The sequence below is a fragment of the Eleutherodactylus coqui genome, chromosome 2, assembly GCF_035609145.1.
Source record: "Eleutherodactylus coqui strain aEleCoq1 chromosome 2, aEleCoq1.hap1, whole genome shotgun sequence".
NCBI classification, from domain to species: Eukaryota; Metazoa; Chordata; class Amphibia; order Anura; family Eleutherodactylidae; genus Eleutherodactylus; species Eleutherodactylus coqui.
Genome location: NC_089838.1, coordinates 40,883,704 through 40,896,544, shown reverse-complemented (window position 1 = coordinate 40,896,544; position 12,841 = coordinate 40,883,704). Strand labels below are relative to the sequence as shown.

The 12,841-nt window shown below is 45.6% G+C and overlaps 1 protein-coding gene across 3 annotated transcripts in view; it reads right to left on the bottom strand.

Moving 5' to 3' along the window:
• DIAPH1 (diaphanous related formin 1) overlaps positions 1-12,841 on the bottom strand; it is a 231,586-nt gene that overhangs the window by 171,781 nt on the left and 46,964 nt on the right. For all 3 annotated transcript variants that reach the window (XM_066590633.1, XM_066590631.1, XM_066590632.1), the window contains 5 exons: positions 10,026-10,175; positions 4,534-4,635; positions 3,055-3,185; positions 1,555-1,632; positions 674-737 (listed from right to left, as the gene is read on the bottom strand). In XM_066590633.1, coding sequence (XP_066446730.1) covers positions 674-737; positions 1,555-1,632; positions 3,055-3,185; positions 4,534-4,635; positions 10,026-10,175 — 525 coding nt within the window. The remainder of the gene's footprint in view (positions 1-673; positions 738-1,554; positions 1,633-3,054; positions 3,186-4,533; positions 4,636-10,025; positions 10,176-12,841) is intronic.

Genomic DNA, 12,841 nt, shown 5'->3' with positions numbered 1-12,841 from the left:
TATTTGCTACACTCTGCGGATATTTTCTGGGCATAACTTGACATATGCCGTGAATTTTTAAATCCGCAGCACTTAAATTATTTCTGCAGACATTCAGTGCAGATTTTGCCCTTTATGATGGGTGAAATCCACAGTAAATTCAAGATACATGTGTATTTTGTTGCACAATTTACACTGGTTGAATTTTTGGTACAGATTTCCCACAGCAAAATTGCCCTCACGTATGTTACCTTAAGGTGCATTTGCTCTGAAATGCAGAGAAATTTTTGCATGCAGTTTGTGGTTCTGGCAGCATATAACACCTAAAGGCCCATTTACACGTAACGAAGAATGCTCAAAATTTGTTCAAACAAATGAATTTGAGTGATAATGGTTAAGTGTGAAAAGGAAGAAAAAAAAAATTTCACAATCGCTCACTTGTTTGTGGCTGTTTAAGCTAACTTTTCAGTCATCTTAAAAAAACCTTGTTGGCTTCTTGTCCAGTGTAAACGCTCCCCGCTTAGAACTTCCCATAGGAGGTGAAGCACTGAGCAAGAAGCAGATGAGAAGCCCATGAGCCGGCAGCAGGTCTTTCAGTCTTAGCGGTGACGTCCGCGCTCGTGCAGTCGTTTAGAAGACCGTCGGCCCGTGTAAAAAGGCATTAACAGGTTTCCATGAATAAGTGGGTACTTACATTGTTATTCATAAAAGCTTTTAAACATCTGATGATTTCATGTTCGCTCTTGGAATCGCGAGGTCTAGACCGCAAAAAGAAGGAAGAAAAAAAACAGACACATTTTTTAAATTTAGGGTCAGCCGACTAAACGATCCCAACCAGTCATGATACTATGAGCAACCTATGCAGCTATAAAGTATAGATGTGTCAATTGCTGGGGGTGCAAACAGACCTGCAGATGTCAGAAAGCTTCCTAGACACTTGGCTCCATACATACGGCCCTAGCAGGTCTATTCTCCACAAAGCCTCTAGGGATGTTTACTCCGTTCATGCGGCGCCTAATGCAGCACTGAGCAATTTTTTTTTGTTCTAATAGATTTTTTACAAAATCAGACTGCAAAAAAACCCTCTTCCAATTCTAATTGGACAACTACAGCTTGGAAAACGTAGAAATGTCAATGAAATAAAGGAATGAAAACCTAAAAATCACATAACCTCCCAAAATATACTCTAAAGCTTCTAGTAGATGGCATATGGTAGATACGTGGGGTAGTAGGGGATCCCCAAGACTCCGTACTATGGAGCAATAGGTACTCCAGAGTTCTGCTGGATAGTATACCTCATAGCCCTGCATTACAGGACTAGTCTCACCGTGAAGGGGAGAACAGCTACCTAACATCTGATGTCATGGTACAAACTCTGAGGCATAGAAAAATACAGTAGGGCATCATGCAAATTTATGGATGCCCTATTACAGCCCTGTACAACGATGAGGTTAATATGGTCATGCACATGAACCCTCACTCTGGTACACCTCAATAAGGCAATATGCTTTAATTCTGTCGACAAACACCTCTAAATACGTACTATTTCACGTGTGCGATTCCAACCGTACTTACATTGACTGTTCATCCTGTAGTCGTCGGAGAATATCAAGTAAACAGGCAAGACCTTCGGCACCAAAATTTTGCACCCAACTAAAAAAAAGGTGGGAAAAAAAGCAGAACAAATTGTAAAATGACCTAATAGAGGTCTACATTTAATTCAACAAATGACCCAAAATGGAGAATAGTACGTGTGGTGAACAGCAGAGGGAAACTATAACTTTACTAAATGGTCTTCACTGTGGACGAATGTGTCAAGTGGGGTACCACAAGGATCTGTCCTAGGCCCAGTGTTGTTCAACATTGTTATAAATCATATGGAGGAGCAAACTGAGGGGAAACTGATGACACAAAGTTCAAAGCGATAGCTAAAACTAGAGATGAGAGAGAGGATTCAAAAAGATCAAGAAAAGCTTGCACAGTGGGCGGTGACTAAAAGAATGGTATTTAACAATGAGAAATGCAAAGTCCTACATCTGGGCGAGAAAAATGAAAAAAAGAACATACAGAATGGGAGGAATTGGGCTAAGCAGCTGCACATGTGAAAAAGACTTGGGTATACTAATAGATCACAGACTGAACATGAGTCAACAATGTGATGCAGCAGTCAAAAAGGCAAACACAATTCTGGGATGTATTAAGAGAAGCATAGAGTCTAGATCACATGAGGTAATTATTCCTCTCTACTCTTCCTTAGTCAGACCTCATCTGGAATACGGTGTCCAGTTCTGGGAACCCCACTTAAAAATGGGGAAAAAAAGACAAACTGGAGCAAGTTCAGATAAGAGTTACCAAGATAGTGAGCGGTCTGCCAATCATGTCCTATGAGGAACAGTTAAAGGATCTGGGAAGGTTTAGCTTGCAGAAGAGAAGGCTGAGAGGAGACTTAATAGCTGCCTACAAATATCTGAAGGGCTGTCACAGTTCAGAGGGATCAGCCCTATTTTCATTTGCACAAGGAAAGACTAGAAGCAATAGGATGAAACTGAAAGAGAGGAGACACAGATTAGATATTAGACAGTGATGGTGATCAATGAGTGGAACAGGTTACCACAGGAGGTGGGGAGTTCTCCTTTAAGGGAAGTGTTCAAACAAAGGCTGGACAAATATCTGTCTGGGACGATTTAGTGAATCCTGCCCTGAGCGGGGGGTTGCACCAGATGACCCTGGAGGTCCCTTCCAACTCTACCATTCTACGATTCTATGAGGACTTTAGAGTAAATTTCAAAGCAAAGCTAAGTAATGGCTAGTAAAATCTCATGCCTATCACAAGATTAACATGGCTTAAAAATACAAAAACGATCTAAAAGGTTAGCGGAAACCCACTTCAACTGTTTATTTCATAAATCTCACCAAGGTCATTTTCATTTAGGATGGTTTTTGATGCATTTCTTTTGGCGTATACGTCCCTCTCTTTTTGATCCCTTCCTGGCTATGGCTTAAAACACAGCTAGAACTACCCAGCGAAAACGTGACCCCAGTATCTGTATATTTGTACTAGCTACCACTGCTTACCTGACAGGATTGTTGTTGAGCGAGACTCTAAGAGACTCTAAACAGGCCAGGAGGTTCGAGTCCCCCAAACCGGATCGTAGATCCTGTATATACATTTGTGCAGACCTTGTGCTCTCTCTCTTGTTCATACCCTGTGTGTTCAAGGCAAAGAGAAATGTCAAAATGGGAACCATATGAAGAAGTTGAAAGTTTACATCAATGACTTAGCAGAATCTAAAAGGTGCTGAGCCGTCCGCATCACCTCCTATCATAGGCATGAGGGACAGCCTGCTAGCCAGCATAGTGTGTTACATGTAACCGTGTGCTTGTCCTCTTATAGAAGCCTCATCTAGGCGCATGTATAAAACTATGAACAGCATGCAAGTAAAATGAGAAAGCAGCACTTCCTGTACAGGACTGCATAGACCAAGTGTAATATGGTGGCTGCTGCACTGTGCTCTGCAGGTTGGACTGAAGGCACAACAGTTTGCAGTGGGTTGGGCTTATTGGCACTGCTGCTGCTGCTGATGATCCTTTCCCGTTTGCGGTTTACTTGAATCAGTTTTTGCAATTAATGGTATAAACTGAATCCTTCCCTGTCATCAGAGCTGCAGCTTAAAATCCTTCTCATTTTCTGTGTGTTTAACAACTTAGTCTGAAACATTTTATAATTGACAGACCATAAAAGAGGATTTCAAACTGCAACACTGATGACAGCGCTGATCAGTTAGAATATCAAGCGGTCACCCCACTCTTGAATGTGTATGTGAGTGACTGATCATCAGTATTGGAAACCTCCCTCATAACTATGTGTGGCCCTTCTGCACCCCCCCCCCCCCCCCTCGAATTTGTAAAGGTCTATTTACATGCAACAATTATTGCTCAAAATTCATTCAAACGACCAAATCTGAGCGATAATTGTTACATGTAAACGCGGGCAACGTGCACTTTTCCTCTGAACGAGGATTTTAAGATGAACTTTAAATCTATCTTCAGCCACAAAGAGATCAAGTGTCTCTCAATAGACCGCATGCTGTGTTCTCAGTGGGAGCCGGGAGATTACATTGTAATTTGCCAGCAGCCGCTATGAGAACAGTGCAGCTGTGCGCACAGCTGGGCGTGTGTTTAATCATACACTGCAAGCTCTGCAAACAGCGTCCAGAGGCCCGTTTACATGCAAATGAAGAAGATAAAGTGTTAATGGCCATCAGTGTCCATTAACACTTTATGCTAAAAGATTGCTAAAACTCTCACTCTTTTTTTCAATCGTTTGAAAGATTATCTTCGCATGTAAATGGGCCTTTAGTATGGTCCTCTTTTACAGTGATATGAAGTCATTTTGACTCCACTTCCAGCGATTAGTAACTGCCATTTAAAAGCAGTAACATCAAGTTGATCAGCAGAAAAGCAGAAACTGCCCCCAAATGCAAAATCCTACCATAGGCTGAATATATCCCAATCCAGACTGCAATGTCGCACTCAATAAGGCGAAGAACTTACGGCTTTTGAGGTGTGCAGATACTGAGACACCATCTCCCGTTTTATCATGATGTCTTTCTCCCGAAGAGGCTGCTGTTTCTCCTCATTGAGGTTCATGTCGTTCTAGGAATGCACAGAAGAGAGAAGCGTTACCATCCATAGTAGAGCAGCTCTGGGAGCCCACAACCTACAAGTCACATCAGCTGGAAGGGGTTCTTGGGTTTTCTTAGTGGAGTTCCCCATTTCAAATACAAGTGTCCCCAAAGTCTATGACTGCACAATTTGTACCCACATGTATTTTGTGGTTGCAGTGCAATTGGTAAACCCACACATTTCTATCTAGATAAGACAGGTTTTGGGGCTAGAGATTGGATGTGTATGTCAAGAGCGCTCCAGAAATACCACTAATAGTACGGTAATCTGCGACATATCCCATTCTATAGGCATACACTGGGGCCCCGTACAGCCCCTCTCCTCTCTTAAGAGATACTGCCCCCTCCTTACAGTACAGCCATCCAACCCGCACCTCTTAGCTGCCAGGCTGTGAGAAGCAAAGGAGATGCCAGTATACCCCTCGGAGCCGGCTCTACAGATGTAACCAACATTTATTTTCCTGCTAGATAAAATAGGGAAGTGAACTAAGCTCTATCCAGAGACATCCCGCTAAATATCAATACTGCATGGAACACATTATACTTATCAGTGATGTACTGTGTATACATTTACTTCTAAGAGCTAGCAATGTAAACTAGGTCTCTTAGGCCTCATGTACATGGCAGGTCCGGATTTCACCTGCGGAATCCCGCACAGAATCCAACCCTGACTGCGGCCGGTGACCCTGTGTACCTGTGTGTGTAGGCGGAGGCGTCCATGCAGACCTCTCATCTTCTGGCTTTTCTGCACTGCAGATGGCCCACAAGGCTCGCTGTCGGACATGTGGCGTACAGAGTTTTTTTAAATAAAAACTTCTGCTTTTCCCGTAGAATCTGCGGTCCGTCCGTAATGTCAACTGCAGACGGGCCACTGGTCGGACCGCTTCCATTGAGTTTAATGGAAGCCTTCTGTTCGAGAACCGCAGGAAAATGGAGCATGCTGCAATCTTTCATCCGCAAGTGGAAACCGCAAAAGGTTTCGGCTCGAGTGCATTAAGAATCTTTTTTGCATGGACGCAGGACTGCAGAATCTGCAGCGGACGCACGCTCCAGATTCTGCAGCAAAAATCCGCCCGTGTGCATTGGGCCTTACATATTTGCCATACATGTACAGCTGCTGCGTGCTATTCTATGAAGGAGGCTCAGGAGCTCAAAAGGGGTTCTCCACGGGTGGACATTTTTTTTAAAATGGCTCTGAATGTGTTGAAATAAATGCAGCTGTTCTCGTGCTCCAGCGCTGCAGTTTCCCCGATTCTCCCAGTCTTTTTTTTAAAGAACACCTACAAGCTGCCTATTGCAGCCAATCAGAGGCCACAGTGGTCACATGTTTTCCTGGGTACCAGCATCTAAGATGTGATGCAAGAGAACAGCACTTTGGGTCCAGGAGTCAGGGGGTAGCCATTTATAATAAAGCCTGGAAGTACTGTGGGTGCTGCAGAGCTGAATCACTGTGGAGATTAACACGTAAATACAGTATTTTTGTTTTACACATTTTTAAAAATTCAGCCACACCTGGACAACCTCTACAGCACAGCAGGTGTCGGCTGTAAATCACGACTGACGCCTGGGCACTGCAACCCGGATTGGAGATTAATGGCCAGGATTGGAGTTAACTATTTAGATGCTGTTCTTGGAACTGACAGCAGCATCTAAATAGTTAAAAGACTATTCAGAATGAGGGGGTTCCACTGTCCCCCTTATTTGCCCTTCAAGAACGAAAATTGCGCAGTGCAGTTGAGTTGCCATAGAAGCCTGAGGACTAATGAAAGCTTCTGCGTCCTGCCATGAACCACGTGCTACACATAACTGTGTGAACTAATAGTACGGGCCTCACTAAGAGGCTGTAATGCTGCATGGCACGCTACATGTAACTGTGTGAGCTAATAGTACGGGCCTCACTAAGAGGGTGTAACACTGCATGGCACGCTACATGTAACTGTGTGAGCTAATAGTAGGGCCCTCACTAAGAGGGTGTAAGGCTGCATGGCACGCTACATGTAACTGTGTGAGCTAATAGTACGGGCCTCACTAAGAGGGTTTAACACTGCATGGCACGCTACATGTAACTGTGTGAGCTAATAGTACGGGCCTCACTAAGAGGGTGTAATGCTGCATGGCACGCTACATGTAACTGTGTGAGCTAATAGTACGGCCCTCACTAAGAGGGTGTAATGCTGCATGGCACGCTTCATGTAACTGTGAGCTAATAGTACGGCCCTCACTAAGAGGGTGTAATGCTGCATGGCACGCTACATGTAACTGTGTGAGCTAATAGTACGGCCCTCACTAAGAGGGTGTAATGCTGCATGGCACGCTACATGTAACTGTGTGAGCTAATAGTACGGGCCTCACTAAGAGGGTGTAACACTGCATGGCACGCTACATGTAACTGTGTGAGCTAATACTACCGCCCTCACTAAGAGGGTGTAACACTGCATGGCACGCTACATGTAACTGTGTGAGCTAATAGTAGGGCCCTCACTAAGAGGGTGTAAGGCTGCATGGCACGCTACATGTAACTGTGTGAGCTAATAGTACGGGCCTCACTAAGAGGGTTTAACACTGCATGGCACGCTACATGTAACTGTGTGAGCTAATAGTACGGGCCTCACTAAGAGGGTGTAATGCTGCATGGCACGCTACATGTAACTGTGTGAGCTAATAGTACGGCCCTCACTAAGAGGGTGTAATGCTGCATGGCACGCTACATGTAACTGTGAGCTAATAGTACGGCCCTCACTAAGAGGGTGTAATGCTGCATGGCACGCTACATGTAACTGTGTGAGCTAATAGTACGGCCCTCACTAAGAGGGTGTAATGCTGCATGGCACGCTACATGTAACTGTGAGCTAATAGTACGGCCCTCACTAAGAGGCTGTAATGCTGCATGGCACGCTACATGTAACTGTGTGAGCTAATCGTATGGCCCTCACTAAGAGGCTGTAATGCTGCATGGCACGCTGCATGTAACTGTGTGAGCTAATAGTATGGCCCTCACTAAGAGGGGGGGGGGGGGGAAATGCTACATGGCATGCTACATGTAACTGTGTGAACTAAAAGGTCGGCCTCACTAAGAGGGTGTAATGCTGCATGGCACGCTACATGTAACTGTGTGAGCTAATAGTAGGGCCCTCACTAAGAGGGTGTAAGGCTGCATGGCACGCTACATGTAACTGTGTGAGCTAATAGTACGGGCCTCACTAAGAGGGTTTAACACTGCATGGCACGCTACATGTAACTGTGTGAGCTAATAGTACGGGCCTCACTAAGAGGGTGTAATGCTGCATGGCACGCTACATGTAACTGTGTGAGCTAATAGTACGGCCCTCACTAAGAGGGTGTAATGCTGCATGGCACGCTACATGTAACTGTGAGCTAATAGTACGGCCCTCACTAAGAGGGTGTAATGCTGCATGGCACGCTACATGTAACTGTGTGAGCTAATAGTACGGCCCTCACTAAGAGGGTGTAATGCTGCATGGCACGCTACATGTAACTGTGAGCTAATAGTACGGCCCTCACTAAGAGGCTGTAATGCTGCATGGCACGCTACATGTAACTGTGTGAGCTAATCGTATGGCCCTCACTAAGAGGCTGTAATGCTGCATGGCACGCTGCATGTAACTGTGTGAGCTAATAGTATGGCCCTCACTAAGAGGGGGGGGGGGGGGAAATGCTACATGGCATGCTACATGTAACTGTGTGAACTAAAAGGTCGGCCTCACTAAGAGGGTGTAATGCTGCATGGCACGCTACATGTAACTGTGTGAGCTAATCGTATGGCCCTCACTAAGAGGCTGTAATGCTGCATGGCACGCTGCATGTAACTGTGTGAGCTAATAGTATGGCCCTCACTAAGAGGGGGGGGGGGGAAATGCTACATGGCATGCTACATGTAACTGTGTGAACTAAAAGGTCGGCCTCACTAAGAGGGTGTAATGCTGCATGGCACGCTACATGTAACTGTGTGAGCTAATAGTACGGGCCTCAATAAGAGGGTGTAATGCTGCATGGCACGCTACATGCAACTGTGCGACTGGCATCCTATACAAGCAGTACGTGGTAGGTGTGTACACAGCTGTAGTTTGTGCAGCCTCTGCAGATAGCATTCTGCCTTCCTTCACAAGGGATGGTTCATGCAGGAATAAATTAAAAAGAGCAGTAAAACTGCACATTTTTGCTGTGGTTTTCCCTAAAGTTGCCGTTTTGTCTTTTCTACAGGTTGCTGCAAACTGGAGTTTGTGCTCCCTTGAATCTTTGCATCAGATAGGCCGCCTGCAGACGGGCGGGTTGGATCCGGCAGCGAGGATTCTCGCCGTGGGACCCGACCCAAGCGCCTGCAGGGACCAGCGCGTACTCACCCGCGCCCGCCGGCTCCGGCTGTTTGATGTGGCGGCTTGCCAGGCAGCCGGCGCATGCGCAGACCGGAGCCGGCGGCGGGTGAGTGACATTTCTGTGCGGGGCTCTGAGAGCCCCGCACAGAAATAGAGCATGCTGCGATTTGTTTGCCGCGCGATATTTCGCACGGTCAAAATCGCGGCCGTCTACATAGGATTGCGTTTGTTAATACAATCCTATGCAGGCTTCCAGCGGCGGAAATTCCGTTGAAAATCCCGCCGCGGAATTTCTGCTCGTGTGCAGGCGGCCTAAGGCTACCTACACACGAGAGAGGGCAAAATTGGGCCAAGAAACTAAGGCTGATATTGCGCTCGCCAACGTAAGTTTTCACGGAGGTGTGAGGCATTTTTCAGTGCCATCACTTCAGTAAAAGTAGCCATCTTCCAGCGTTGCTTTCAGTCACGCTGGATGATCGGCAAGTGTTTCCCATTATTTTTAATGGAAGACCTTGCATCACACTCGTGTGCAAATCACACGCTGCGCCATGCATTTTACTGTCCATCTGAAAACAACTGGGAGGAATGCGAAAAAATAGGACACCGCGCATGTAGAGGACTCCAATCAAAAGAATGGGGTTCATAGTCATGCGAGATTTGTGCATCTCACAACGCACACTTTACACAAGATTCCCGACCGTGTGAAACTGGCCAGTTTCACACGGTCGGGAATCTTGTGTAAAGTGTGCGTTGTGAGATGCACAAATCTCGCATGACTATGTATGGCCTTTCATGGCAATTTTTGAAATGGATTTGCTTAAATTTTCTGATTTGTAATCTAAGTGTAGGGACTTCCAATCATGGGGACCCTTGACGCGGGTTGCAAGCTTTAGTAGTCTGGTACAAACTGCTGAAAAAAATACATTTACGATACAATATATTTTTATTGTTAGATTTTTCAGTACTGCATTCTTAAGTTGCTCCCATGTCCTCAACGGCGGATGGAGCTCCTGGACATGTAACTTACCAGCATCTGTTCAAACAACTCCAGGACCGTCTCATCATTGAGTTCCTGTAGAGTCTGTAGAGGATTGTCCATATAGTTTGCAGAGTTCCTGTGGGACATATAAGGTTTCTCCTTTTCCTTTTTCATCCTAATACTTGTGAATCGTTCCAGCTGTGTGACAGAAATGGATATATATATTAGAAGCCCCATTTCACTGCAGTTTTCAACCACTTCTCATTCCCATAACCTATAAAAGATACTAAAATCCAGTTAAGGACAATCACGGTCTACTGAAACATCCTTAAAGTTCCTGTTTATGTGAAATTCTGTATGAAAAAAAATATGAAAAGTTTTTCCCAGTATGTTACCCTTGTGTGGCGCAGAGTGTTAGGACAGCAGTATGCAGGCCTAAGCTCTCGCTCACAACCTGAAGGTTACGGATTCAATCCCGCATGGTTCAGGTTGTCGGCTCAAGGTTGACGCAGCCTTCCATCCTTCAGAGTTCAGAAAAACGAGTACCCAGCTTGGTGGTGGTGGTGGGGGGGGGGCGAAATAAATAAATTACCTGAAAGCGCTGTGCAATAAGTTGGGCTATATAAATAATGTTGTATTTTATTATTTTATCCTCACAAGATCTCTCTCTACACTTTTCTGAATCCTCCCACAGGTGATAAATGTTATATACTGGCCTCTACTCTAAGACACTGATCCATATGTACTATAATGACACCAGCCTGGCACAGGGCAGTGATGTAAGCAGTAATAGACAGAGGTGCTCGTTATTGGGCTCGGCGCATGGAATCTGAGGTTTTCCAGGCACACAGACACAAATGCAATGAAAGAACTCAGACGGGGTGGAAATGACTCAACTCTCCAGATTCTTGTGAAATAAAAATACCGCAAACAAGCCTTTTGTTGTGCCAGTTGTCAGGGGCGCCCGGGTGTGTCACCTCAAGATATTTCCAGCTGGGACTTAAAAAAGGGATTTAAAGTTAATGGTTTACAACTACATGACATTGCAGAGCTATAAACCCCGAGTACAAGACTGTGTGTAGTCACTGGGCAGCTGCCATTATACAGGGCCTCTGCAGGCCGGACTGGCACATGCGTCATGCCCAGGTGTTCACTAAATCACTGCGTCCACTTGCAGGCACGGATTTCACTGCTGAATCCGGCAGTGGAACCTGTGCGTGCCCACGGCCATGGAGAGGGAAAATACATTTTCTTACCCTCTCCGGACGCTGCGGGGCTTCTTTCTTCTGTCCGGCGGATGTGCTCGGCAGTTTGCCGCGCGTATGCGCCGCGCAGAGTTTTTTTTTGTTTTTTTTTTTTAAATCTCCGGCGTATTCGCGGCACAGCACAAAAACAGCTGCGGCTGTCCCCGGGGTACGGACGACTTCCATAGGCTTTAATTGAAGCTGCAGGAGCCGTCCGTACGGGAGACCCGCAGGGAAATGGAGAATGCTGCAATCTCTTCCCGTGCGTGCGACCCGCACGCCAGGAAGAAATCACATCCACATGCTATAGCTGCCCTATGGCTGCTAATGCACCCCTATGGGCAGCACAGCGCACGGATCTCCTGTGCGGGGGCCACGTACGGATTTTATAAATAAAATCCGTACCTGGACATTGGGCCTAAGGGCGCCTTCACACTGGCAATAAAATCGCGTGTGAGAGTCCGTAAAAAATGAAGAATTATGAAACCAAAGATTCAATGGTTTCTTTCACATTTCCAATGTTTTCACTCATGTGATTTTGCTAGGAAAAAAAAAAAAGAAAAGATGGAACCTATCTCCCATGTTTCCCTATGGAGCCTCCTTTTTATCGCATCGCAAGGCACAAACTTGTAATTTTTGTGCGATGCATTTTTAACATTAGAAAGTCCTATTGACTTTAAAAAAATAAAAAAAAATAAAAAATCAAGGCAGAAATCGAGTGAAAAAAAACGCGCAAGAAAATCGCAAGTGGTGGTGCAGTTTTTGTGAGGAAAAAGCAGCACTGACGCTAAAAAAAAATTCTGAAGAAACAAGTCATGATTTTACATAATTTTCTCACGGCAATATCGCAATCGCCAGAGTGAAGGCATCCTAAAGCCCTGCGCATTATCCAGAGTGTTCGGAGGTGTCCATGTCCGGCTGGTAACCGCCATCCCTGCTGCCACTTCTCCTTTTTGATCGGAGCAGTCTTAGGATGGGACTGAACAGACCCCAGCGATTATAATGGGGTCCGTTTGGTTTCCGCTCAGATGTCCGGCATTTTGCTGGACATAAGCTCTGCACGCAGCGCTATTTCTTCTGGTGTTTAGTGCTGGATCTGCGATAGAACCTCCAAAAAGGTTCCAACACAGGTCTAAAAATGTCCTACAGCTGGTTGATTAGAGCGCTGTATGTGCACTCCGTTTATAATATGGGCGGCTGTTCGCGCTCAGGGACAGCAGCTATATGTAGACTAATCACACGCTAAAGCCTCATGCACACGGCAGGTCAAGATTCCACGGCCCATCTCGGACGTCTTCCATTGACTTCAATGGAAGCCGTCCGATTGGGAACCGCAGGTAAATTAAGCATAGTGCGATTTTTCATTCGTGAACGGAAACCGCAATTGGTTTCCACTCTTGTGCATGAAGAATCACTTTTCTACAGCATGCTATGGGCGGTATTTGCTGCGGACGCCCGCTCCAGGAAAAATCCGCCTGTGTGCAGGCGGCCTATAGCATCATGCATATGGACCCCAAATCCTCTCCAGGATCAGTGTAATACACGAGCCACAATACAAGATAAAAGGGCTTCTTTCAACTAACTTAAAAACCACTTTTTAATTGACCTTCTTACATTTCG